Source organism: Mesocricetus auratus, unplaced genomic scaffold, assembly GCF_017639785.1.
Source record: "Mesocricetus auratus isolate SY011 unplaced genomic scaffold, BCM_Maur_2.0 Super-Scaffold_100042, whole genome shotgun sequence".
NCBI lineage: Eukaryota > Metazoa > Chordata > Mammalia > Rodentia > Cricetidae > Mesocricetus > Mesocricetus auratus.
In genome coordinates this window covers 8,755,011-8,781,190 of record NW_024429219.1, presented here as the reverse complement: position 1 = coordinate 8,781,190, position 26,180 = coordinate 8,755,011, and the positions used below count along the sequence as shown (strand labels likewise).

Here is a 26,180-nt window from a genome sequence, read left to right as displayed (position 1 = left end):
TTGTTTTTCATGTTTAATTTAAAAATTACATTGATTACCAGGCATGGTGGTGTACGCCATTAATCCCAGCACCAGGGTGGCAGAGGCAGGTGGATCTCTGTGAGTCTGAAGCCACTCTGGTCTACACTATGTGCTCCACGACTACCAGGGTTGTGTAGAGAGAGCTCGTCTCAAAATAACAACAAAAATTACACTGATTGACTGATTTACTAGGGAACTCTGTGTGTGTGTGTGCGTGTGTGTGTGCAATCATCTTTACCACCTGAGGCATCTCCCCAGCCCCATGTACTTCTGCAAAGACAGCCGTGTATGGAACTTGATCCTGCAGCGGCTGCACACGCTGTAAGCAGGCTTCCCTGGCAGATGGTGGTGGCTGCGTTGAGGACTCGGCCCTCACACACCCACTGCTGAGAATGCTATGACACAGAGGAAAGCTGAAGGTGGCCCCAAACAGCGGTGTCATCTTACCAGGATTTGCAACGAGTACCAAAGGTCCTTGCCCAAGCACTGAGCTCGACTATGAGAAAAGATCCCTTCTGTAGCGGTCTCGCCATGATGCCTGCCTAAGTGGGTGAATTAGCTCCACTCTAGGGAGGTACATAGACCTCATTTATTATTATTATTATTATTATTATTATTATTATTATTATTATTATTATTATATGTGTATGGTGTTTTGCTTTAAGTATCCCTGTGTACCACATGCATGCAGTTCCCAAAGACATCAGAAGAGGGTGTTGGATGCCCCCCAGAACTGGAGTTACAGGTGGGTTTGAGGAGCCTTGTGGGTGTTGGGTTATTGAACCTGGGTCCTCTGCAAGAACTCTCACCTGCTAAGCCATCTCTCTAGGACTGCCACACAGACTCTGAAAACTAGTCCCAGGCCACCTCTGACACTTGCTAGCATCGACTAGAACTAGAAAACAAAACAAAACAAAAAATCCCAAAACTCTCTTTAGGAACTTCCTCTTTAAGAAAAGTGTCTTCATTCATGACACAATCAATTTTGTCTTAAAATCTGGTCAAAAATTACTTAGTGGAACCTTAGCTAGACAAGCCCTCCTGTGAAGTTACTCTGTGACAGCACCTGTGAAATCACCTAGTTCAGTCCTCGCAGGAGGACAGCCACAATCCCCAACAAAGATGCACTGCCTCCCTGAACACAGGTCATCAGAGAAGGAACTCAGCTGGAGGTTGGCTGTGACCTCTGTGGGAAAATGCCTTCTAGAACGCCAGGAAGCTCACACTTGGAGAACAGAGTCACAGGTCTAAAAGTTATCGACACCCATGCAGACTCCTCGCTTCCTCCTTCTCCCCAACCTAACAGGTCCTCTTGTCTTCACAGAGCCCTCGACTCACCAACAACAGCACATTATCCCCAGGGAAAGCAAGCAGCTTCTGAGAACCTAGTTACTTGTTTGGGAGTGACGCGTGGGGGACAGAGGCTGCACTTGGGGAGCACCATACACTGAGCCACTTATCACTTCAGTCAATGTCTGGGGAAGTGCCTGGTGAGCAGGCATGAATGCCCACTGGCAACTGTCTTTGGCCTCTGGAAGGGCAAGACATTTAGTTCTTCCTTTAGAAAGTAGGTGGGAAGGAGTGAGTGAAGATCTAAGTCAGATCTCCTTCCCTGAGACACTTGAGGCCAGACTCAGGGAAAAGACAAAAGAAGACTCTTGGTCAGATGGAACCAAATGTCCCCACCCTGCAGGTGAGCTAAGATGAAACCAAACTCTCAGTTTAGGTATTCCCTAAGAACACCAGGAAAGCTCTGCCTTTGCCTAGGCCTCAGGAGTTGCAAGGGGGCTTGCTTCCTAGACACCCATCTTCTCACTGTAACGTCCACGTGGGAAGGGTGAGGTGGTTCATTTGTAAAGGGCACTAATGTGCCAGGCATGATGATGTGAGCTTGCAATCCCTGCATTAAAAATGTGAGGCAGGAGGATCGTGAGTTTGAGGCCAATCTGGACTAAATAAGACTCTACCTAAAAACAACAATAGTAATGATTTCAAAACTAAAAGGGTACTGATCCATCCAGATGTAGACTAAATAACAAGACTCTACCTAAAAACAACAATAACAATGATTTCAAAAATAAAAATTTGTGATCCCAACTACTTGGAAGCTGAGGCAGAGTGATCACGATTTGAGTATGAGTTTTAGACTAGCCTGACCAACAGTTCAAGACCTCATCTCAGAATACGATTCGAATCCCAATTATAATGGCCCCCATCTTCATGACCTGATCGCGTTCACAGGCTCCCACTGCTAATAACAACACCTTGCAGATGAGGAACCACACATATGATGGAGATGTGATGGGGGCGGTGCATGAGCAGTCCATCTGCAGCAACTCATTCTGCTCAAGATCAGGACACAGGTGGCCAGCTACAAAGTTTGAAGTTTTGGGTGATGTGGAGCGGGGGGAACAATCATGCTGAGAACGTCAGAGCCAGGGAGTCGATCCTAACAGACAGTCTTGATAGGTTTGCACCAGGGACTCTCCTGTGACCGTACATGCCAAGGAGCCCAACTTCAAGCCTGAGTCCCAAGTCTGCCTCCCAGGCCAATTGCTGGGCAAATGACTCCAGTGTTAAGGCTGAGCCCTGGAAATCACAGCTCCAAGAAGTCCCTGGGAAGCAACCTGGCCTTAAGTCTAAATAGCTGCAGGAAAGCACAGGCCATAGGGCCTTGGGATAAATGGCCTCTTTAATCCACACGTGAAAAAGACAAGTCCCAGCCAAGCTCTGGGCACTGTTAGCGGTGCTGAGTATAACATGAAAGAAAGGATTGTCAGAGAAGAATCTACAGAGCAAACAGATGAGACCAGGGGTTGAGGATGGACGCCACGAAACACTCCCATAGGGATCATGCTCTTCTCTCTCAGTCAGGTCACATCTAGTTTACCTACATGCTAGAAAGACGTGATATCACACAGCTTAGTGGCTAGTCAAGTGCAGTCTGGTGGTCAAGGGAACTCAGCGCACCTGCTGAGCTCCACATTAAGCATAACAGCTCAACTGGAGAGACCTGTCACCTCTTCCTCCTGTGGCCCAGCTGCTTCACTTCCTGGCCCTTTGAACAAGGCCCTTCGTCCACTGGCTGTAGCTTCAGAAAGCCAGAGTGCTGCCATGGCTGCCGGAGCACTTGGTTAATCAGAAGTGCTGAGCTGCCCCGGCAGAGCCACTCTGGCCATGGCGAGCAGTCTGGGGCACCCACAAGCCCACTGCGGCAAGCAAGCAGACACAGTTCCCTTAGCTGTGAGCTCCAGGTGGGGTGGGAGCCAAGGTGGTTCATTTGGTGCTCGCTGCCAAGCCTGATGACCAGAGTTCAATCCCTGAAGCCCACAAGGAGAGTGAATCCTTCAAGCTGTCCTATGACCTCCATATGAGAACACACACCAAATGAATAGGTAAATAAATGAATAATATATATTTTTAAATGAGCCAGGCCTCCCACCCCCAGGTTTGGGAGGCTGTCAACTTGGTTTGCCCTGGATGTGAAATGTGTGACTCTCTTCAACATACACAATGCAATTGCAAAACAATAGCTCTTCTATGTATATCATAGGTATCATTACACAGTACTGGGCTCCAAATGTCAAACACTTAGGTCTCTTCTCTGTTACTTTCATTCCCCCATGGGGCAAACAGTGAATCAGTCTCAATTAGCCCAGCTAGCCAAGTGGTCCAACCCCAGGCTCTGGCACAGCGAAACCGCCACCCCCACCCCAAAGTCTTCTGCTTCACACACATAATCCCTCCTGTGAACCTCTTCCTGTCTGCAATCTATTGTCTGCATGGCACGCATCTCCATGGATTTCCCCATGCCAGTCCTCTCTGCCCCAGCACCTGGGTGCTCCCTGACCACTTGGTTCCCACCCTCAGTACCCGAGGGGCAAAGTAGCAGCTTTTTCCGCCAACGTGTCGGTGGCATCTAGCACTCAGCGTGGTGTTTCTGTCTACATACAGCTGGGAGCTGAAAGAAAAGGCATAAAAACCAGCAAACCCGTTAACGTGTTAATTTTTTGCACAGCCCTGCATTTAGTTAGGTCTAGGCGTAGAGCTAGAACGAGGCTTGGGTGCCTTGACCAAGTGTCTCGGGTTCTGGGCTGCACACTTCATCCTGGACAGGGCAGCAGCAACTACATTAGCGCTCCTGTGCAAGAGGAAGCTATGGGAAATGCCGCTGATGCTCAGCTGTGCTGAGAATTTCCCATGCCTCCTTGGGCCCAGCAGCCACCGTGGTTAACTCCCACAAATAAGATACCTCGGGGGCCCAGCAGGGAAGCCTGCCACAGTGCCTCATCTACGAGAGGGCCACACATACGGGCCTCGCTCTCTTCCCAATCCTGAGCAAGTGCAGTGATACCTGAGTGAGTCTTGTGTAAAAGGAGAGGCTAAGATTAGGCAGACTAGATTGGGGCTGGTGAGGTGGCTCAGCGGATGAGAAGCAATCCTCAGAGCTCATGGTGTTGGGAGAGAACCCTTGGCCCTCCACATGTGCTGCGGCATGTCTGCTCATGGGCACCCACGATAATTAAAAAGAAATGAAAACCAAATCCGTTTGTGCGAAATCCATCACTGTGCCCAGCACACAGTCGACAATAAATGCCAGCTACTACCTTAAAACAAAACAGTGGTGTTTAGGCTTGAGCCCAGGATTTCACACAAGCCAGACAAACCCTGAAATGGAGCAATGTCCCCAGCTCAGCCTGGATGGATTGACGGTTACACACGAAGCTGCCCGCAATGGTACAATGGGTGCTGATAGCTTCCCCCACACCTCCTGGACAGCAACACAGAGGAATGAAGAGAAACAGTTCACAGATGACAGGGTTCCGTGTGGTCCTTTCTATAGTGTGTCCACAAACAGCATGCAGGCGGACAAGCAGCCTGCTCATTCTGGCAACAAATTATGAGAGACAAAAGCTAAGGAAATACAAAATTAACATTGTTGTCCTCCTTATCAGAGCATACAGAGCCAGACGGGGTCCTGGATGAAGAAAATGGCCTTTGCCTGGAATTTCCTGGGACCGTTATCAGTAGCACAGGACTGTTAAATGTTTCTTTGCACAGTTATGAGAAATGGACCAAGAGCAGGAAGGAAGGCTTCTGTGAGAACAAAACTGCTTTTAAAAAGCACATCATCATGGGGCAGAGAAGGATAAGCCAGGCCTACACGTACAGTTAACTGTTTTCTGGAAATAATGGGAAAATGTAGGGTAAGTAAATACCCAGACGAGCAGGTAAATCAAACGTTTGCAGGTGGCTTGCATTTTCTGAAGTGGGTGTATGGAGCACATATCAGAACTATGTAGTACTCTCCAGAATGTTCTCTGGTACACTGCTGCATCTCTGTCATTATTTGTGTGTGGATTTAGTTACTCAGAGCTCCCAGGGATGTCTTCTTCGGTGGGCAGGTGGCTTTGTTTTTTCCCAAGCAAAGGGGAGAAATCTGAATCATACCCCATGTATACATCCATTCCTGGACATGTAAAAGTCATAAATGCATGAGACTCAAGCTGCTGGCATGCAGGTTTTCCTGGACAGGGTCAATGGCAGTGAGATATGCCCTTGGTGGTACATGAATTCCATGAAAAGAGCAGTTAGAACCAATAAATATGGTTCCAAGTAGGAGGGACATGTCCAGCCCGGCAGACTCTGTTTTCTTGTTTTGAGGAATTAAGAATGTGCTGGAAATTTGGGGAATGTACTCTGAATCTTTCTTCCCCCTTCTGCACCACCCCCTTTTCCTGCCCTCTCCCAAAACCGCCTTTATTAGCTTCCATGCTACCCAAGAGGCCTGACCAGGCTAATACTTCCTGACACTGGCCTACTGGCCCACAGTGGGTCCCAGGGGCAGGCCTGATTAGAGATCCCTTGAGCCCCTGTGGCTCTTATCTCCACGGATGCCTGAGGAGTTTGGTATCTTCTCTCCACGCCCTCCTGGGAAGCTGGCCCAGCAGGTGCCCATTGGCAATAGTTTTGTGTTACAGGCCTGAATGAATGATCCCCGCAGGAGCTGCCGACTGTTTTCACAGACACAGAGGCAGTCAAAAGTCCACCGCGTGAACTTGGAATGACCCCAGCTGCAGAGTCACTGGCGGGTTCATCCGGAGGGCAGGCACGCTTTATTAAACAACTAATACTCTTCACAGATAACTTTGCGAAAAAGCAAAAGTGTTAACTCTTTGCAATCTTGCTCTGACAAAACACCTCAGCTGTGAAGAGACTAGGAAGGAGGGGGGCATGCAGGTCAGAACCAGAACGAGGACACAGAGACTGACAGAGCCCAGGCAGGAATAGTGCTAATCTGTCCCAGAGAGCGGGCAGGACTCAGTCACCATTTGGTCTGCTGGTTTGGCAAAGTGTTCTGGATTAAGGTAAGAAAGACAAAATGTTAAGGTTTCACCAACTGATTCCGGCGAGGACTCTTTGGCTGGGAGGGGCCTGATAGTGACAGCCCTTGGCCAGGCTCAAACCATGAAATCCGGGACACAGACGTATCCGGCCTGCCCTGGCTTGATTTGCCCCAGCCTCTGGCACCCACAGAGAACAGAAAGCCAACTGGAGCCTCCCATGGCAAAAGGAGACCTCAGCAAGCCGAGTAAACACCAGGACCAGACTCCGCTTCCAGCGGCACACATAGCCCCTTCCCGAAGGGCTTGTGGTTCAGAGAGTCACATTCCCACAGAGCACACGCCTTTGCATTCTCTGGGCCTGCTGCACGACCTGAAGGATGACAGGCCCACGCTTCCTCCCAGGGCAGGCCACTCCTAGATTCTCTTTTCATGTAGACTTTAGAATGAACTGGTAACAACAGTTGGTAATAAATAGAAAGACACAGATAAACCATGAACATTTAGAGACCTCTTTGGATGCACATAACCAACACATTAATTTGGGCACAGAAGACTATGTGCCTATTAAAGTTCACCTCTGCCTCAACTCACCAGCTGTCCTCTAAACCCGGTTACAGAAGGACTTCCTACTTGGCTTTGTATAGTACGGGGAGGTGCAGTTTTGCCTGGGTTTACAGGCTGGATGAGATCCTGTTGAAAGACTAGCTAGGCAAGGCGCTTCAAAGGGGACCCGCCTCCCTCCCCACGCAGGTGAGCAGATGGGTCAGGGCAACAACCCGAGGACATTATCCACACTACACAGCACAGCCCTTAGAAGCACAGGAGGGAACTACTCATATCCTTGTCCTCCTTAGTCTGTTGTGGAAGACAGTCATGGAAACACATAAATCGCTAAACAGGGTGGGGAAATGGCGTGGTGGAAGATGCCTGCTGTGCAAACACAAGGTAAGGACTTGAGTTCAGAGCCAGGCAGAGCGCACCTGCCAGGAGTGGGAAAGGGGATGGATCCTGGGGTCCACCAGCCCAAGCAGGTGAGCTCCAGGTTCCGTGACAGTCTGCCCCATGATGATGATGAAGATGGTGATGGTGATGACAATGTGAGGAGCAATAAAGACACCTGATGTCAACCTTTAGCCCCTGCACATGCACGCAAGGCACCGCACATGTATACATGTAGGCATGTACCACACACGCACACACGTAAGTTTAAAGTTTTTATAAGGAGGTGCCAAACAAACAACCCAGGGTTCTGACCCCACTACTTTTCTTTCCTTCCCTTCTAAAGCTGCCGCCCCAAGCTGCCCACCCAAGGGCAAGGTCTGCATCTGAAAGCTGGCCCTGGAACTGACCAGCTGTGACCCCTCACAGGCTCCTGGTTTCTCCACAATGGTCTGTGAGGGCTCAGTGCCAATCTTGATGTTCTTTCCCACATCTGCTATCTTCAGCGTGCTTCAGAAAAAGGCAGAGGTGGTGCCTCCATTTACTTAAGAAAGGCTGACTCTCCACGACCAGCAGATGCAAGCAAGTAAGCAAGCATCTGGTCTGGGGATTCCTGGGAATACAAGATGCACTTCGGGAAGACAGAGGCTCCAGTCTGCTACCATGTATGGTGTTTTCACAACAGGGTTTATCATGGGCCTCAAGTGTGTGTTTGTGATACTAGGTTGACAGGACTCAGGTGGCAAATTTGTACTGCATTTTGTCCCAAGAAGTTTTAGCATTTATTCAGAGACCTGGCGATTCATCTTGACTGTTGATTAATTTCACTTGATTGGTCTCTCCTGACAATTACTCTGGAAGTCTAAAATTTTCACCTGCTCAGGCCATGGGACATAGAATCAAAGTCACGAATGTCACTGGAATAGGCTGCTAGAATCTACCTGCCTTTGTTTCCCTCTGCCTGACTGCAGCCCTACCTGGGATTTCAGGTACATAAATAGCATAGCTGTGAGGAGAGAGGTCTCCTGGGAAGAGTGCTCCTGGAAGGATATTTTCTGAGTTCCCTGGGGTAGCTCAGACCAGGGCAGAGAGGGGTTGGCAGCCTGGCTCAACACCAACTGCCGCATTTCACGCTGGAGACTTACTTTCCCACCACTCAGAGGAAAGTGCTGACAGCCTGGCCTGCCGGCCCCACACGGATGTTGCAAGCCTAGTGAGCCAACAGACATGAAAGTGTTCCGCTCCTGAGGAGGAAGCAGCAGTGCCTGCTATGGGAAACACCCGGAGGCTGCAGAGGAGCCCAGGGTCCTGTCCTTTTCTGCAAGCTCCATTTGACCTTCCACAAGCTAGTTAACCTGTACTGTGACTCAACATTCTCATCTGTCAAAAGGGACAGACCTTTAATTTCTAAGTATGTATAGATCAGATGGTAACGGGAGAATGCTACAAAGTTTGAGTGTCTATAAAACTCCACGGAGCAGCTTCACCTCCTTTTGTGACTGTCACAACCCTTGTCCGTTTCCCCACTGGCTACCATTCCTGGCTTTGAACATCACAAAGGAAACAGAACTGAAACAATGGCTTGGTTATGAAGGCACACTCTGCTGAACATTCACTTCTACAAACATCTCCAAACCAAGATCTTATTATATAATTTTAATTTACCTACACATTTCCCTGCTAAGAAAGTAAACAGCTCTTTCCCACCTACACTTTTATTCATCAGATCAAGAGGAGCTGGCCTTGTTTCCCCCTCTGGCAAAGGTCCACCAGAGTTTCCTGCCATGTTGGGTGGAGGCAGGGCTTGCTGGACCCCTGAGGGATAAGTGTTGTTTGCTGTGGGCTGCTATGTAAGACTGAGGGCCAACAGGGCGGGTGAGATGGCATATCCTCCAAGTCAATGCCCCTGATACAGGGTCTCACACTGTCTCCAAGACTGGCCTTGAACTTGTGGTCCTGCAGGCCATGGGTGCCCTGTTTCTATTTGGGTTAGCTGCAGGCTTCAAATATGTTTGGGGCACATTTGTAAATCAATCATTACAAAGTTTCTGTTTACTTTACACTAAAAACTAAACAACAGATAATAAAAAGCAGGCTGGTGTTTTATTTCATAACTTTGCTGAATATACACAACGCAAAAACTGCGGAGCCAAATGAGAGACACCCCGTACAGTGCAACCTGGCTCACTTCCATTTTTCCTACAGCAAATATTTATGGCTGGTCACAAGGAATATTGGCCAAAACTGTTGTCAGATAAGATCTTTGCCCTTGGACAACTTGAAGTCTAGTCAAGGATGCAAGCAATAAGCAGACATCTACATTCCACAATTCCTTAGGCCCTGGACCTCATCCTTGAGGAAGAACAGAGTGCTCTTGCCCTATGGCCCCCACAGCACTTTCCCATGTGAGTGCTCCCAGTCTGCACAGATCCCACTGCAAGCCTTACTCTTCCACAGGGAGCCCTACCCCACATACACGCTCTCCCTACCCCTCTCACACACCACAGACACAAATATGTACACACTACATCATCATCATCATCATCATCATCATCTTCCTTTCTTCAGTAATCTTCCACAGTTAATCCAATGCCAAGTGTCTGCTGATGGATACTGGAAGAATATGCACCAATCTTATAATGCAAGGAAGTACAGTTGCTGCTATAACAGAGGTACAAAGTGCCATGGGAACTCGAGAGGAGAAAGAGCACTTTCTGGGTGGCATTTGGACTGGACCTTATAAATACAGAGCCTCTGGCTTGAGGTGCAACGAGCATCACAAACAAAGACAAAATGCTGACAATAAGAGCAGGGAGAACAGCACGCAGGGGAGACCGGGACGGCCAGCTTCACCGTCTTCTCTCTTTCCCTGACTCCAGGAGCCTCATACTTAGACATTTCCTTCTTAGAAATGCATAGGAGGGCTTCTCCACTCCACTGGAGCAGAACAGAAAAGGGCACGTTACATTTTCCACATGCTTGTCAAGTGAGTGCAGTGTCCCTCTGCTCTCCTGTGGTCATGCTGGGGTGCCCTTGGTTCCCTACAAGCTAGGCCTGAGCATGTTATCATCTGGCTATGAGGTAAAGCAAAGAAAATGTGCACACATTTAATCCCAGCACTCAGGAGGCAAGAGGCCAGTGGATCTCTGTGAGTTCCAGGTCAGCCTGGTCTACAGCCAGAGTTCCAGGACAGCCAGGGATAAACAGTGAAACCCTGTCTCAGAAACAAAACAAAACAAAAAGGAAGTACCTTTACCTTCCACAGTCTTTCTTCCCCATGGTGTGGACTAATGAATGCAATGCCCTGACAGAAGAGTCAGTTCTTCCAGCCCCTCCATCGTGAGGACTCTGCTCCAATCTATTCTTATCTCCACCTGGCTTTTTGTGATTTCTCAAATATCTCAAACAAATAACACCATGATTCATGTGTGATCCCTATGTGTGCCTCTTGTCTCTGAAACTCACTCTAGCAAGGCTCACAGAGGCCACTGATGGGATAGACTCCAATACCAGATCATGTTTGTTTCTGTAGTGCAAGGGAAGACTCAAGAAACAATGACCAGCGAAGTTCTAGGAGCTAGAAGACCCAGGGGGCATCCAAGCTCACCAGCTTCCGTGAGGCCATCTTGGTGGAGTTATTTCTAGATCTGTGTTTCTTCATCTGAAAGGTAATGAGATTAAAACCTCCCTACCCGCAGATGTCAACAATGACAAGTGACTAAGACAGAGACCAGTGAGAAATGGTGAAGCACCAATGATGAGTAAGATTTTTCCTTTCCTCCAAGAAGACAACTATAGAACAAGCCAACAGAACTAAGCATAAACTTCTTAGAATGGCACACTGTCCCCAGTGTTTCCCACCTGGCCTTTTAACTCAGTTGCTAAGCATCTGGCATGTGCTTACAGAACCCAGAGACAAGATGTCTCCCCGAGACTTAAAAGGCTGTGGGAGGGACAAAAGGGAGGAAAGAAGGAAGAGAAGAGAGCCACTGAGAAAAAACAAATTAATAGGCTGCCATTAATTGATAGTCGGAAAAATACAGTGCTTCCTAGTTTCAAGCATTCTGAGCTGCAATTACATATTATGCTATTGGATTATTTTTAATTGTGTGTGCATGCAGGTGTCCATGGAAGCCACAGGAGGGTGTCAGATCCCCTGAGCTGGAATTATAGAAGGTTGTAAAGTATCGTGTGGGAGCTGGGAACTGAACAAGTCCTCTACAAAAGTAGTAAGTGCTCTTAACTGCTGAGTTCCTTCTCCAGTCCTTCAATGTTAGTACTGAAATGACAACCTAATTGCTTAGAAATGCAGAAAGTAGTGAAGTAACACAGAGAAGTTACAATTCAGATCATCTACACCAAGAAAGGGGTCTGAAAACCACAGCCAGGTTACACATTGTGACTTTTAACTATGATATTGACCAAAAAAAGTACTTCAACAATTATAAAGGAGAAAGAACTTAAGGGAAAATAGAATCTTCCAGACACATCTTCGGCTGTCAAAATTAGTTGATGGGTCCTTCAGAAATTTGTAAAAATTAGCTGGGCATGGTGGCACGTATCTTTAATCCCCGCTCTTGGTAGGTAGAAGCAGATGGATCTCTGAGTTTGAGGCCAGCCTGGTCTACAGAGTGAGTTCCAGGACAGACATTGCTACACAGAGAAACCCTATCTCGAAAAACCAATAATAATAATAATAATAATAGAACTTGGTAAAGACTGAGTATAGTTCATGTCAATTCATTTGTCACGATATGTATGGGGACACCAAAAACTGAAATGAAGGACAGCAAAGTGCATTACTAAGCCTTTCTTTCAGTAGCCATCTCTGTACTTAGATACAAAGCCCGCTGCTTTAGGGAAGACAGGCCTTTTTCTCTTTGATCTATTCGGCTGCACAATAGCAACTGCACCTCTCGGTGACGAGGCCCAGTCTCTGACTGTGTGCTGTCCACTCCCGACTGAATGACACTAGGAAATGCAGGGTTGTCAGCTGCTTTCTGCTGGGCTGGGAAACAGCATCCTCAGCTGAAGGACAGGAATGCTAGAGCTGTTCTTGGGAACCTCGGGCACTTGGGATTTCCATGCCACCACCCCAAGTCCCTGTGCCAAACAGGCTTTCTGGCCACCCAGATGTTTAAGACTTGCCTGAGCTAGGATGGGTCAGTCCCCATCAGAAAACTTCCTCTAACTACACGGAATTTAAACTCAGGGAATCGTTTTAGCCTTCAAGGCTACGAGAGGAAAATTAAACGAAAACTCTGATGCCAGACATGTAATTTCTCCACATGTGACAACCTGAACATACCCCATGTGAGGCAGAAAAGGAACCCTTCAGGTGACTTAGGATCAAAGGGTTTTTGAAAAGAGAAAATCCTACATGCTCTAAGGGGTAGATAACTGTCTGAAGCAAATCTCACTGAACTTAAAACCATGCCAACTTAAACACAGTAAAACCCAATGCTTACGAGACACCATCCACCTAGTTCTCACTTATAGGTACATGGAAAAGCTATTATGGGGATAATCAGCTCGACAATAAAATGGAACAGTCACACGTAATGACAAAAACAGACACGAGTCATAAATTGCCGTTCCCCTTCAGAATCCACACAGAACATTCTTTTGTGTGAAGACCTAACTTTCTCCTTGAATAAACAGTGTGTTAGTCTCGTCTGAGCCTTATAAATACACTGCCTGCAAAACAAACACAAACAAATGATAGTTCCTAAACAAAAGGCAGCTGGACTGCCCTGCCTGCTGCAAGGCCACAGCAGATGAGGCGGTGCTGAGGCAGGGCCTGTCCAAGAAGCTCTGGAATAGGACAGTCCACTGATGACTGAGATGTCCCAGATCTGGTTTCCTAGGACAAAGGGCCAGCGCAGGGAAAATGGCTCAGCTGCACACTGCTGCCCCAAATGAGGAGCAAGGAAAGGGGGAACATCATCTGAGGTCCTAGCCAGACTCTGCAGAAGTCACCCAAGGCCAGCCTCGTTCGCCACCTGCCCATACTGATCTTCCGTGTTGCTAAAACCCTTGGCAGTTCATGCTGAGAGCAGGACGGACTTTGGTTTGATGTGGTTTCTGAGACAGCATCTTTCTTACTCTGCTGGCCTCAAACTCATGATCCTCCTGCCTCAGCCTCCTGAGCACTAGACTTTGATTAGACTCAGGGGACTATTAATAACAACAACAACAACGGCGGCGGCGGGGGGGTGGGATGGGGTGGGGGGGTGGGACAGAAGTTGGGAGGGACACAAAGTGAGGCCACTAGGAGGAGTTGGAAGAGGAAGTGGTGGATGGATATGATCAAAATACATTGTAGTAGCATATGCAATTCTCAGAAAGAAAGAGTGGTCCAGGAAAAGTTACAGCAGTTTGCTAACTAGGCCCAGTCCTTACCTCTGAGCTTCAGCTCTTTCACAGACACACTAACAATGCCTAATGTGACTGGGTTTCATAGGTAGACAAATGTCACCAGGCCAGAGACACATATGCAAGCACTAAGCTCCTAGGCTTGCTGGTGAGAAGGCAAAAGGAGGTAGGACAGCAGCAGACTTACCAGCTAACAAAGCAAAGGCCGTGTCCAGTAACAAGCTTCCAGTAGGAAGCTTCAGTTGTTGATACTTTGCATTCTCTAAAGTGCCTGCAAAAGGACCTGAGACACACAAGGGGAGACATTGTTGGGGGTGGGGGTGGAGAATAAGTTGGACTTTGATTGAGTCCAACCCTGTCATTTTTAGTTACTTGACCTTGAAAATGTTTCCAAGTCCTTTAAGTCTGGCTTCCTGATTTGCAGGGTAGAGATTAACTCCAACATGGCAGCATGTGACAAGGTTCTTCTGTCACTGGCCTGATACACAGAAGGCATCCATTGTTTGCAAGGGAAAGTGTGAACCACATGGCAGTGCTATGGTCTGTCTCTCCATCAGCTCCTTTCTCTCTTAACGCTGCTGGTATGAAGAGTGCCACAGAACTGCCAGGCAGCGGTGTCGCACACCTTTAATCCCATCAGAGGCAAGCAGATCTCTGTGAGTTCAAGGTCAACCTGGTCTTCAGAGGAAGTTTCAGGACATCCAAGGCTTCACAGAGAAACTGTGTCTCAAAAAACAAAAAAAGAATGCCACAGAACTACCAGCTCATTGTCCAAATCACAACAAACAAACTGACTTTAACACCAGAGCAAAACGGGGTGGCTGACAGTGGCTCAGTGAGGGGCAGGGCCACCTTCTGCCCTCTTCCTCACAGAACTCAGCACTCTAATTAGTCCCCCACAGGCCCAGGCTGGCCTCTGCACTTCCTTAAACTCCCTCATGTATGCAGAGACACAGACGAAAGAGCTCACCCCAGCAACCCTGACGGTCTGGTTTCGACCCCCAAACACCGAGGCTGGAGAGCCTTTGCCCAGCCACACACACAGCAGTAGCAAAGATGGTCTGGCCTGCTGTCAGCAGACAGACCAGACCATGTCAAGAGGGAGCTTTCTCATCTTGCACCTAGATGGACTTAAATTTTTAGTAACAAACCCAGAGTTTACCAAAATAAATGAGAAAGCAATTTCCGTCAGTAGCCCATGACCCCAATACTGTTCAGCTTACTGAAGACAAGATGAACTCATGAAACATGCTGACACAGTTAACAAGGTTTGCAGTCAAGCAACTCTGGCCTGGAAAGTCCCTTATGCAAAAGCAATGACACTATAAAGTATGATTTCCAATAAAATTTAATAAAAAGCTTTAAGCGGAATGCTGCAGGGTATCGGCTGACATGGGGTCCAGGAGGTAACAAGGGGGCTTGGAAGTTGAGCAGCGATACACTGTGATGTACGTGGCCGGGGGCAGCAGAAAGAGCCCTGAAGAGACGGATGCCACAGTTCAGCCACAGCCCTGACTTCACCTACATCCAAATTGTACTCTGAAACGTTCTTCTTCTTTCTCTTCTTCTGAAAGCAAGACTTGTGTTGAACCACAGCACAAACACTTCTGCTATGACCCAGAAACAACATAGCCTCAGAGACACTGACCCGAGAGACAGTGTCCTCCCTGGTGACACTCTTGGAAAAGTCACCTATTCCCTGTCCCACACACCCTGTGGACAGGATGCAGTAAATTAGAGGGGTGGGGGAGCCATGCCTTAGCCACGTTTCTCCCCAGCAACCCTGGGCTGCACACGAGTCAGGCTCACAGGGAGGAGCAGCAAGCACCCACAAGTGCCTCCTCAGGCTTCCTTCATGAACCACAGCGTCCATACGAACAGATGGTGGGGCAGAGAGGAACAGAAAGGAGTGAGGCTTTCTGGGAGCAAAATGAGCTCTCAGACAATTTGCCAATGCCACGGAACGGCTCTGCACTCGGTCACCTTCACACACACAACTCAACAACAGACCGTCGTAATGCCCACCAAGCAAGACACAGTGACTCAAGGTCAACTCAACAACAGACCGACCGTCGTAATGCCCACCAAGCAAGACACAGTGACTCAAGGTCAACTCAACAACAGACCGACCGTCGTAATGCCCACTAAGCAAGACACCAGTGACTCAAGGTCAACTCAACAACAGACCGTGGTAATGCCCACCAAGCAAGACACCAGTGACTCAAGGTCACTGGACTGCAAGACACAGGAGGACAGCCCCACTGTCCTCCCACAGCTAGGCCCGCATGGCTTGGAGGGTCACTACACTATTGGAGCCCATTTAGCTCAGACTTTCCATGCAGTTGTGGGGATTAGTAGGTAAATCTCAGACAGGTGGTGTAGTTCAATTCATACTGTTTGGCTTGGAGAGTTTTACTTTGTATTAAGGATGGTGCCCACGGCCTTGGGCATGCTAAGTGAAGTGTCCTCCCACTGAGCCACAACCTCAACCCTTCAATTTCATATTTATAAAAAGCTAGTACATTCTGTTGGTGTTGGGAAGGATGCACGAAGTCCAAGGGTCAGGAGACCACAGAACTGAGCAGGCAAGCTGCAGAGCCAGGAGAGAGGGGAAGGAAGCAGGATTCGGAGCATGCTCACTGGCCCTGCTGGCAAACCACTGCAGCAAGGAAGGAGAGGCTGTGGCTGCAGCTTCTCCAGGCCAGCTAACCACCAACAAAACTCCAGTGACACAGAGGCTGCTGGAGGCTAATCACATGATGTCATCGCACGATTCCATCAGCATTCCCTTACCTTGGCAGCAGAATTTGACACTCCATGGGTAACGTTTCGTATGAGGCCCCCTACATTTCCATACTTTATCAGTCCAGTGACCCCTTCAGAAACATCATTCAAGAGACCCATGGGGTTGCCAAGGAAGTCTACTGATCCTAGGATCCGAGCTGCCTGACTGAGGAGTTCCTGTGGGGTGGGACAGGGGAGGAAAGTGACTTCAGTGCCAGTGTGCCCAAGAAGAGGTTAGGGATCTCTCTCATCCTCCAGGACTGTCAACAATGACTTTTTCAGTCTCCGTCACCCACCAATGACCTCCTGTGCTCTCAACACACTCCCAACACACACACTGGGGACTGTTTTCAATACACTAAAAAATATGCTTCATGGCCAGTTAGGAGACTAAAAGCAGCTGTGAGACTGGAAAGATTCTTCAGGGTTTTTATGAACAGCATAATACTCTCCTTCCCGCCATCCTTGCTAGGAGAATCTGGCAGGAGCAAGGAGGGGTGATTCTGGAGTGCCCACTCAGCTGGAGCACGTGAGGGGAGAGGGAGTCTCTCCCTCTGGACCCTTTGCCTGTCTGAGGCCTGGCTCCAGGAGTATCCGCTGTGCACCTCCCTAGAGGTAGAGGGGCAAACAGCTCCAGCTAGGGAAAGGAATGAGTGAGCTTTGACTGTGGAAACCAACAAACTCTGCATCCTGTGATGATCCATTAAAGGCTCTGTATTTGGGGCTGAACAGTCTAGATTGAAAAATACAAAATGGAAAATGTCCAGTTTGGTTTAAAAAAAAAAAGAAAAAAGTCAAGTTCAACTCAAGGTCAAGCTCCCAGAAGTGCTAAGAACAGTGGTGTAGTTGTTGAAAGCAGGCCATGCCTGGTACATACATAAAGAGTTCACAGTACTCTGTGCTGCTACCGCGGCACCAACTAAGCCACTAAGAGCTGTGACTAACCTAGGGAAGCCCCTGGGACTGGCCCTGAGGAAAAAGACAAACAGCTCATAAGTCAGTCTCAGGATTCTCAGGATATCTACGGGGGAGGTGGGAGGCATGACCTGACCCACAACACAGCAGAGCTATGACATGTCCTGGTGGTGTGACATCTTAGTAACAGATTTCCAACACCCAAAGCAAAGCAAAGCTGCTTGGCCTTGGCAGGCCCTGCCCCACCCCACCTCTCCCTGTCTGCATGTGTACCTCTTGGAAGTGCTTAAGGATGTCATTGATGATGAACTCCTTGGTCTCATAGGGGTGCACCCGAGTGAATGGGTCCAGATTAATCACAGCATCTTCAAACCGAATGAGTGGGAATCCCAGGGTACTTTTCAGGGCCTAGTTAGGGAAGAAAGGAAATTATAGACTTCAGACATAAGATGACTTCCTGGGGTGCTATAATTCTAGAATACATGACAAACTATGAATTATATATTAACATTTAGACATAAGGGTTTCTCCTAAAATTACAAAAGTAAAATAGAAAAAAAAGACATATAAATCTATTACCCAAAGTCACAGACATCTCCACATTACAGCAGCAAACACTGTCGGCCTCATAGCAGAATTTCTCCCAGTCTGTTTGGAACCTGTGTTCGTCTAGTTCTCCTTTTTAACTAGTGTAAACTGTGCAGGGACACCAAATCATCACACACAGCACTTGATTTATTTTCTTTTTTCTTAACATTTCCGCCTCTTATCTTCGCTTGCCCGTTCCTGTGTGGTGTGCGTACATGTGTGTTTGGGCATGGCTATGGGCACAAGGGTGCGTACACGTGCAGAAATGCAAAGCTGACACTGAATCTTCTTTAGCTCTTCTCCACCCTTCTTTTGAGGCAGGGTCTCTCCATCAAACCCAGAACTCCCAGGAAGCCAGTCTCAGCAGCTCCAGAGATCTCCTCTGTGCCTTCCAAAACCCGAACTGCAGGCAGGATGCCAAGCTAACTCATCATTCCATGTGGGGGTCTAAGGATCACAACTGCAGCCCTCTTGCTTACAGTGCTCACAACCACTAAGTCATTGCTCCAGCCCCCAGGTAGGAAAGAAAGCAGACATGCCCTCTACACAGATAACCTTTCGTCCCTCCATAGACTGGGCTTTTCTGATTTGCATTTCACATAAGTGGATTTGCTACTATGTACTTTGTATTTTCAAAAGCCTTTCCATCTCATTAAGGCTCCCATCATGTTTGACTGGCACTCTCTCTCTCTGTCTCTCTCTCTCTCTGTCTCTCTCTCTCTCTGTCTCTCTCTCTCTCTGTCTCTCTGTCTCTCTCTCTCTCTCTCTCTCTGTCTCTCTCTCTCTCTCTCACACACACACACACACACACACACACACACGATGTGGTGGTAGTTTGTACTTGATATTCCAGAGACAGGCAGATCCTTGGGACTTGCTGACCAGCTAGTCTACCCTAGTCAGCAAGGCCCAGGTCAGTGAGACATTATCTCAAACACAAGGAACAACTCTTAAGGTTGTCTTCTGGCCTCTATACACACATGGGCCTGAACACACACAGCCAAGTAAAAGGACAAACTAAACCCTGAAAAACACTCACAAGACTTTTATAAAGAGTTTGTAAAATGAGAAGAGATAAAAACCAATAACCTGACAGGAATCTGGCCAGTACTAGGACCAGACAGTTCATAAAATGAAGCCAAGCGCTTATGGAGAAGAATAAAAACAACCACCAAAAAAGATCAAGAACCATGGTAGAGGAAGGAGAGCCAGAAGAAACAAACATGGTATGGGCAGTCAAATGCCAAACAGCAGAGGACCAGAGAGAGACAAAGACAGGGCAAGAACCCTGCTCTCATAATGTCAGAAGGAAGAATTTTAGGGACCAAGAACTAAGTTGCAGTGTGGTGGCATACACCTCTAACTCTAACACCTGGGAGGATGAGGCAGGGTACAGACTAAACTCAAGGCCAGCCTAGCCCGTCCTCCCACCCAAACTGAAGATATGCTAAGTGCATGACCTAAAGTCACATGACTAGCCACCAGCAGAATGCGCTGTTTTTAACATCAGCTACCTACGACATAGAAAGCACACAGGTCAGAAAGGCCTACTTAAAATATACATACATACATACATACATACATACATACACACACACACACACATACATATTTCTTCTGAAAACTCTCTTCCTTTCATTCGACCATCCCCCACCAAAGAGAGAGTAGGCACGAAAGAGAGCATGCCTGAAGCTCCCTCATTTCACTGACAGAGAAACTGAGAGTCAACCAGTAAACTCCTTCATTCCCAGCCTCAGTGAAAGGGACTGAAGCATGGGCACATGGGCAGTGAAAGGGACATGGGATGTGGGCACATGGAGAATTAAAGGGACTGAATCGTGGGCGCATAGTCTTACTTTCTTCTCAGAAAAAAAGGAAGTGCTAAACAAAAGCTTAAGGCAGAAAGCTTTAAAAAAAAAAACAAAAAACAACAACAAAGCAAAACAAAAACAAAAAGCACAACTTCCTCCTTGCAGCCTAACATTAAGGAATCTTTGACTGGTACCCTGCCGTCCACTGCCACCTTTGACCTTTGACCTCTACTAGGCTGCCAAGACCTCTCTATAGGCACCATCTGCCCTGGAACCAAGGAAGTACCCAGCCAGGAGTGGAGCTGTCCTCACCCAGTCACTTACCGCCCCAGGTCCCTATTTGCAAAGGCACAGGGCCAGCCCCCTGGTATGAATGACTCCGCCACCTTCAGGCTGATGTGGCCAGTGGAAGGAAGGAGAAGGCAGGAGACGGAGAGAAAGCCAAACAGGGTTGCTCCCTCCTGATGAACCAAATGACTGGTCACATACAGTAGGACGTGGCACTGACACTTATTTACTCAAGTAGCAGCTTCCTGTTGTAAAATGGATTCTGGAGAAAGCAACCCTGTGCTCATAAGTTCTTAATAAAATAGGAAACCATCCACTCCCACCTCCCAGACAAAACGGCTGAAGCCTTCCAGAGACGGGGCGCCGAGTTGAAAGAAGAAATACCTGTCCACAAGGCCTCAGATCACAGCTAGTCCCTGGGCCTTGTCCTTTCCTTTCTTACTTTATCTCACACTAAACAAAACTGTCTGGAATTCATTCTCTAAAGGTTTATTTATGGCACATAGAGACTGTTTATGTGGAGCAGGGTATTTGCCGATTTCCCTTTGGGACAGTGTTTAAAGCTACGGGGCTACTTCCCTCTCTGGCACTTTCTGAAACACAATTAACAATACTGGATCTTTTTTCCTTTTAACAAATCTGGTTTTTATTTAGGGAGGGGAGGGAAAAAGTAAAGGGTCTGAAGTTTCCCAACAAATTATTTCAAGCCTTTGAGAAGACAGTTTTAGGCTTTTTAAATAGTGTCTTTGTTTGAAATCCCCCCTTACCCCACCCGCTCACTCTCTGACCATTAAAGTGTGGGTTTTCTTCCAAACTAGATTGCTCAATTAAGGTCCTTCTTTTGTTATACCCCAATGCTCTAAATGGGAAAAGGCCTGCTGTAGGCCACCTTTTGAAACCTTTTAGAGACCCCGTGATATCTTTTGATGTTTAAAGGAGCTGGGGAAACCCCCAGAGAAAAGCTACCTGGTTTTTCAATATGACCATGGCATCTCTAACATGCGAACTCCATACAGAGTATGACGTGCAGGGAGGGGCAGCTGTGTTCTAGTCTCTATGAAATGGAATATTAATTTCCCTTCTTCTGTCAGTCATGGATCCAACGAAGATAGCAGAAGTAGATGGATTTGAATCACCTGACAGTGTGGATGCCTTTTAGTCACCAGACAGACACTGTATCTAGCAACAATGTACGTCAGTGTGAAACTGGAAAGATCCCCACTGAGATTCCTGACAATCTCACTCCTGCCTGGGAATCCAGAGAATGGAAGCAATTGTTCCTTCAATACTAAGACAGGCTTACCTTTGAGTTAGATTCCTGCGGCTACTGTTCAGGAAGAAGGCTTCATTTCCTAAGTACATGTTGTTAGTGATTCCATATTCATCAGAAAGAGCAGATTGCCCTTCCTAAGAGCTCCTAATAAAGGGCTGTTATTCTGTTAGGAAATTCTGAATCAATGATATTATCTTAGGAGTCCCAGACTCCAGTAGGAACACTCAAGGTAGGGCAATATGGTGACTTCCACAAATCTAGAGCTCAACTCTGAAATCCCAATTCCCAACACCCTGCTGAAACACAGGTGTGTCATGGCATCCGCTTAATGGTGCTCTGAAAACAGTCCTCCAGTAGACTGCCAAGAGTCAGCATGAAGGAACAGTCACACATGGCACTGGTACCCCAGGACTGCAGAGGACACACAGCACCGGTACCCCAGGACTGCAGAGGACACACGGCACCGGTACCCCAAGACTGCAGAGGACACACGGCACCGGTACCCCAGGACTGCAGAGGACACACGGCACCGGTACCCCAAGACTGCAGAGAACACATGGATCGGTACCCCAGGACTGCGCACCAGGCACTTCTGCTGGGAGCACGCTGAGAGGAATGCTGGGGGGGGGGGGTCTGTGCTCTTTAATGACATAATTTTAAATCAAGAAGTCTTCCACTTGCAGGAAATGCTTAGCATTGGTTTGCTGGGTGAGAGCCAAGTGTTCTGGGGGAACAGACTTTATCAAACAAACCCATTCCAAAGGTCACAAAAGTCAAGTGGATACTTGTGGATATTAGGAAGACAGTAGTTTCCCCATGGTTTTCCCCTTACTCCCTGGTTAACACGTTAGGGCAGATGAGGCAGCAGGGCTGTGAGAAGAAAAGGGCACAGTGCCACAATTCCCAGGACGCTGCCCTGGACCCTGCTGGCCCTCCCCTGTCGGCATTCACCGAAGCTATCACCCCTATCCCAGCCTCTTCTAGAATCTGAGGCTGAGCAGACAGCTGTCTCATCACCTACAGGTCTATTTTAGAAGCTGAGACTTGGCAGGCTGTGGCACATGAGGCCCACACATGTGTTCTGTCAGGCCCACAAGGCTGGCTTTTTTGTTGTTGTTTTTTTATAATGTAAACTGGTTGCCAACATTTAAAAACCAGGAGATTCCATATAAAAATGCACATTTCAAACTTTTCTCTAAAAACCTGAATCCTTGGCAGCACTGGGTTCACACTGCCCCCATCCACAGCAATGGGCTGCACAGGGGCTGGGCAGCCCCTCCTCATGCAACTGTTCCTCAGGTTGAAGGCTCCCTGCACCACAAGACTGACCTGCATCCTAACACTGCAGCCTGACGACTTTTCGGCTATCTAGATGTTCCTCTGTGGAGAGAGCAGATCTCCTAAGAGAAGGCCTCAGGGGCCAGTGGGAAACTGAGTGTGCAGCGGGAAGAGGGAGAGATGGACACCTGTGTTCAAGCACATCACAGTGGCTGCCAGTCTGAGAAGGCAGATTTAGAGTCAAAGCAAGGAAAGGCATTTCGACAACCACCTGCCCCATCCTGCTCCCAGCATCACCTAGCTACCACACAGGATGAAGAAACAAATCAGTGAACTTCAGCTTCTCACCTGCCAAGCAAGGGTACCACTGAGGAGGTACAGTCTAAAAAACATCCTCTTCTGTGTCCAGAGAAAGCGGGGGGCACAGTACATTGGGGAACCCCGACGTGACATGGACTTGATTTGAATGTCAGCCCTCTCCCTTCCTTAAAATATGCTTTGCTACTAAGAATGAAGGTGGTGCTGAGACTGTAACTGTCAACTACGGATCAGACGGTTGGTTGGTGGGAGGGTTATGTCCTGAAGCTGGGCAAGGCCACTTCCCAGCCTGTAGCTGTGTCTCCCTTGAAGATGGCAGACCTTCCCTCTAACGGCCGTCACAGTAGAAACAGATGCTCAGAAAAGAGCAACTGTGTCAAAATAAAGACTGTCTTGGTCTCAGTTAAAACTCGAGCCAAGCCCAGGGAAGAGGTTTCTACTACTCTGAGGTAAACCTAGAGGTTTCCAAAGAACAGATGAGTGTTGCATCATCCTGTTTCATCCTGTTTAGTAATGCCTTGATCTTTAGCAAAGTTATAACCAAATGTTAGGCAAAAAAAGATTATTACGTGAGTTAATGAACATCTGTAAAAGGAAAGGTACCAAATGAATGCAATGGATGCTAATTCCAGTCAGAGAAAGTGAATAATCAACACACACTCCCTGGAGCGCACAGCTGTCAGCTCACCTTGAGGTCCAGGGGCAGTTTGTTGGAAGTGAACACACTCAGCTTGATTTGGGGGATGCTGATCTTGAGATTCTCGAAGTAGTATCGAGTTGGGGTACCCCCCTGCTCCACTGTCTTTTCATGAAGGTTTTCATCATATTTTTCCACCTCTGGTAGAAAGGCAGCAGTAAAAAACAAAACCAAAAGCTGTTGGCATCAATGATTTGAACACGTGTGACCTCACATAAAAAACTTATACAAACAAAATGTAGGCATCTCACTTTCTTAGTTCCTTGTGGGCTCAGCAATGCATACAGTATCCAGACACCATTTCTATATAAATGCAGGTTATCTCCAATCTCTTAACCTGTGACTTTGTGACACCCATTTTGCAAAGTCAAAGGTCACAGATTCATTTGCTGGTCACAGACTTTTCAGAACTACTACTACCTATGGATAGTACCTATGATCCAGGTCATATGAGTCTAGAATGCAGTAAGGCTAAACCGAAGAGGCTACTCTCAATGTAAACAATGCTATGAACAAGCCCATTCCTGAGAGAGAGCCGGGACAGCAACCTCCCCAGCAGGGTGCGTCTCAGAAGCAGGGGAGTCAAGGCAGAGCACAGAGGAGGGACACGCGCTAGAGCAGCAATGCAGTCTTCGCATGGGAAGATGACCAGCACCACTCAGGCAGCAGGATCTGCTTGTTTCCTGTGTCTCCTAAGGAAAACCGAGGAATGCTCACACTACTTAGCAGATTCCCAGTGAAAGGTGCTATCAGTTCTACTCAAAGCAGGGATGCTCCAAGGAAGACTTGGCTTCCAGACTCAGGAAACAGAACTGGCTACTGAGCGAAGGAAGAGTAAAGAAAAGCAGACAAGGTCGTTACAAAAGCCTGAGTGTTCTGCGCAATGTGGTATGAGATGTCCAAGAGGGACTTAGGAGAACGCAGGAAAAGCAGGACCAGTGAAACCTGAGCTGAATCTTATTAGGGAGGGGCCAAACAGAATGCCTGTCTGCCTGCACGCACGCCCGCCCGCCTGGCTGTTGGGCATTCAGGTGGCTGTGTGACTCCAAACAAACTGGAGCTCAAGGCAAGGGGAAAGCACAGCCCTAGACAGACAGGGCCTTGCTCTTCCTCCCAAACGCTTGTCTTTTTTACGTTCTTTTTGAGGCACTACGGACTCAGCACAGTGCTCCCTACATGTCAGACCACTGAACAGACTCCCTAGACAATCCACACTCCTAGAGCTTCCTTCTGTTTTATTTGGGCTGCACTGAGGGTGTGTATATACACTTTCCCTCTAGCCAACATGGTAGACAAATGCAGACAAGACCAAAAACCTCCTTACCATCGTTTCTTCAGTTTAGCTTTTAAAAGGTGAAGGCATTGAATCATGAGCTTGAGCATGAACTACAGAGACACACTGGCTCAAAACAAACAAAAAACTAGTCAAGTGGCTAGAAAGATGACGTAGCAGCTGAGAGTGCTTGCTGCTTTTCTAGAGGACCTAAGTTCACTTCCCAGCAGCCACAAGGGCAGCTCAGCAGCTCACAAACACCTCTTCTGGCCTCCACAGGTGCACACAGGACAGGTGAGACACAGACCACGGACACGAGAGAGAGAGAGACAGAGAGAGACAGAGAGAGACAGAGAGAGACAGAGAGAGAGAGAGAGAGAGACAGAGAGAGACAGAGAGAGAGAGAGAGAGAGAGAGAGAGAGAGCCTTGTAAAAGATTGTGCACCATTGGCTTCTTTCTTAGCTGTAGTCCTAAGTAGTCACCTAAAGGCAAGAGAAAGGGCAAGCTCAAGCTACAACAGCTGAATTCTCCCTCCAGCTCTACAGGAAATTTACACTTTCTGATAGCGATCTGACTCCCCCTCCAAAGACCAGAGGACAACAACAAGAAACCTTTGTAATGGCATTAAGGCATAGGGATGCAGATGTCAAAAGCCAATAATAGAGGTTAGGCAGTTTTTGTTTTTCAAATTAAAGCAAAGCAACCAGCTAAAATGCCTATCTGACCCTTGGCCCTGAGCTGGCTTCCTAAACAAAGAATGGTCATCATTCTGTTCTGTGAGAGCAGAGGAACAGAACCTGCAAAGTGCAGAGCAGGGTGTATGGCAGCTGCCAGACACTGCAGGACACCATGCCTAGCTTGAGGACATGGCTCAGACAACAAGCAGGTTTGGAAAGGGGGTTGCTGAACTGCAAACCTAAGCCTGCTAGCTCAGGCCAGAAGGCAGAGCCAGCTTGATTAGCGTCTATGGACTGACCACCTGCGCTTTACACAGACTCACAGACTAGTCCATCACTGTGGACCAATCTCGGGCACAAGTGTAGAGCGTTCAGTTTTACCTGATTCTGCCTGGTCGTAGCCAAAGAAACTTAGCAGCTTGAGCAGCAGCTTCTCCTCGATTTGTACTGTGAACCTCTGGGCCGTGACCATGAGATGCTAGAGAGAAAGAAAGTCCAGTTTACAGGCAATCACCCAAGTGGCTTTCATAAGTGCCATCAAGGAGGCCTCAGGGCGGTAGGCATGGTGATACTACAGTTCTAGCTACTGAGGGAG

General features: G+C 47.9%; 1 protein-coding gene across 1 annotated transcript in view; it reads right to left on the bottom strand.

Annotated features, from left to right (window-relative positions):
- Positions 1-26,180, bottom strand: part of Vps13d (vacuolar protein sorting 13 homolog D) — a 214,580-nt gene that overhangs the window by 53,394 nt on the left and 135,006 nt on the right. Inside the window, 4 exon segments of the mRNA XM_040735088.1 lie at positions 16,476-16,643; positions 17,655-17,789; positions 23,626-23,774; positions 25,967-26,063. Coding sequence (XP_040591022.1) covers positions 16,476-16,643; positions 17,655-17,789; positions 23,626-23,774; positions 25,967-26,063 — 549 coding nt within the window.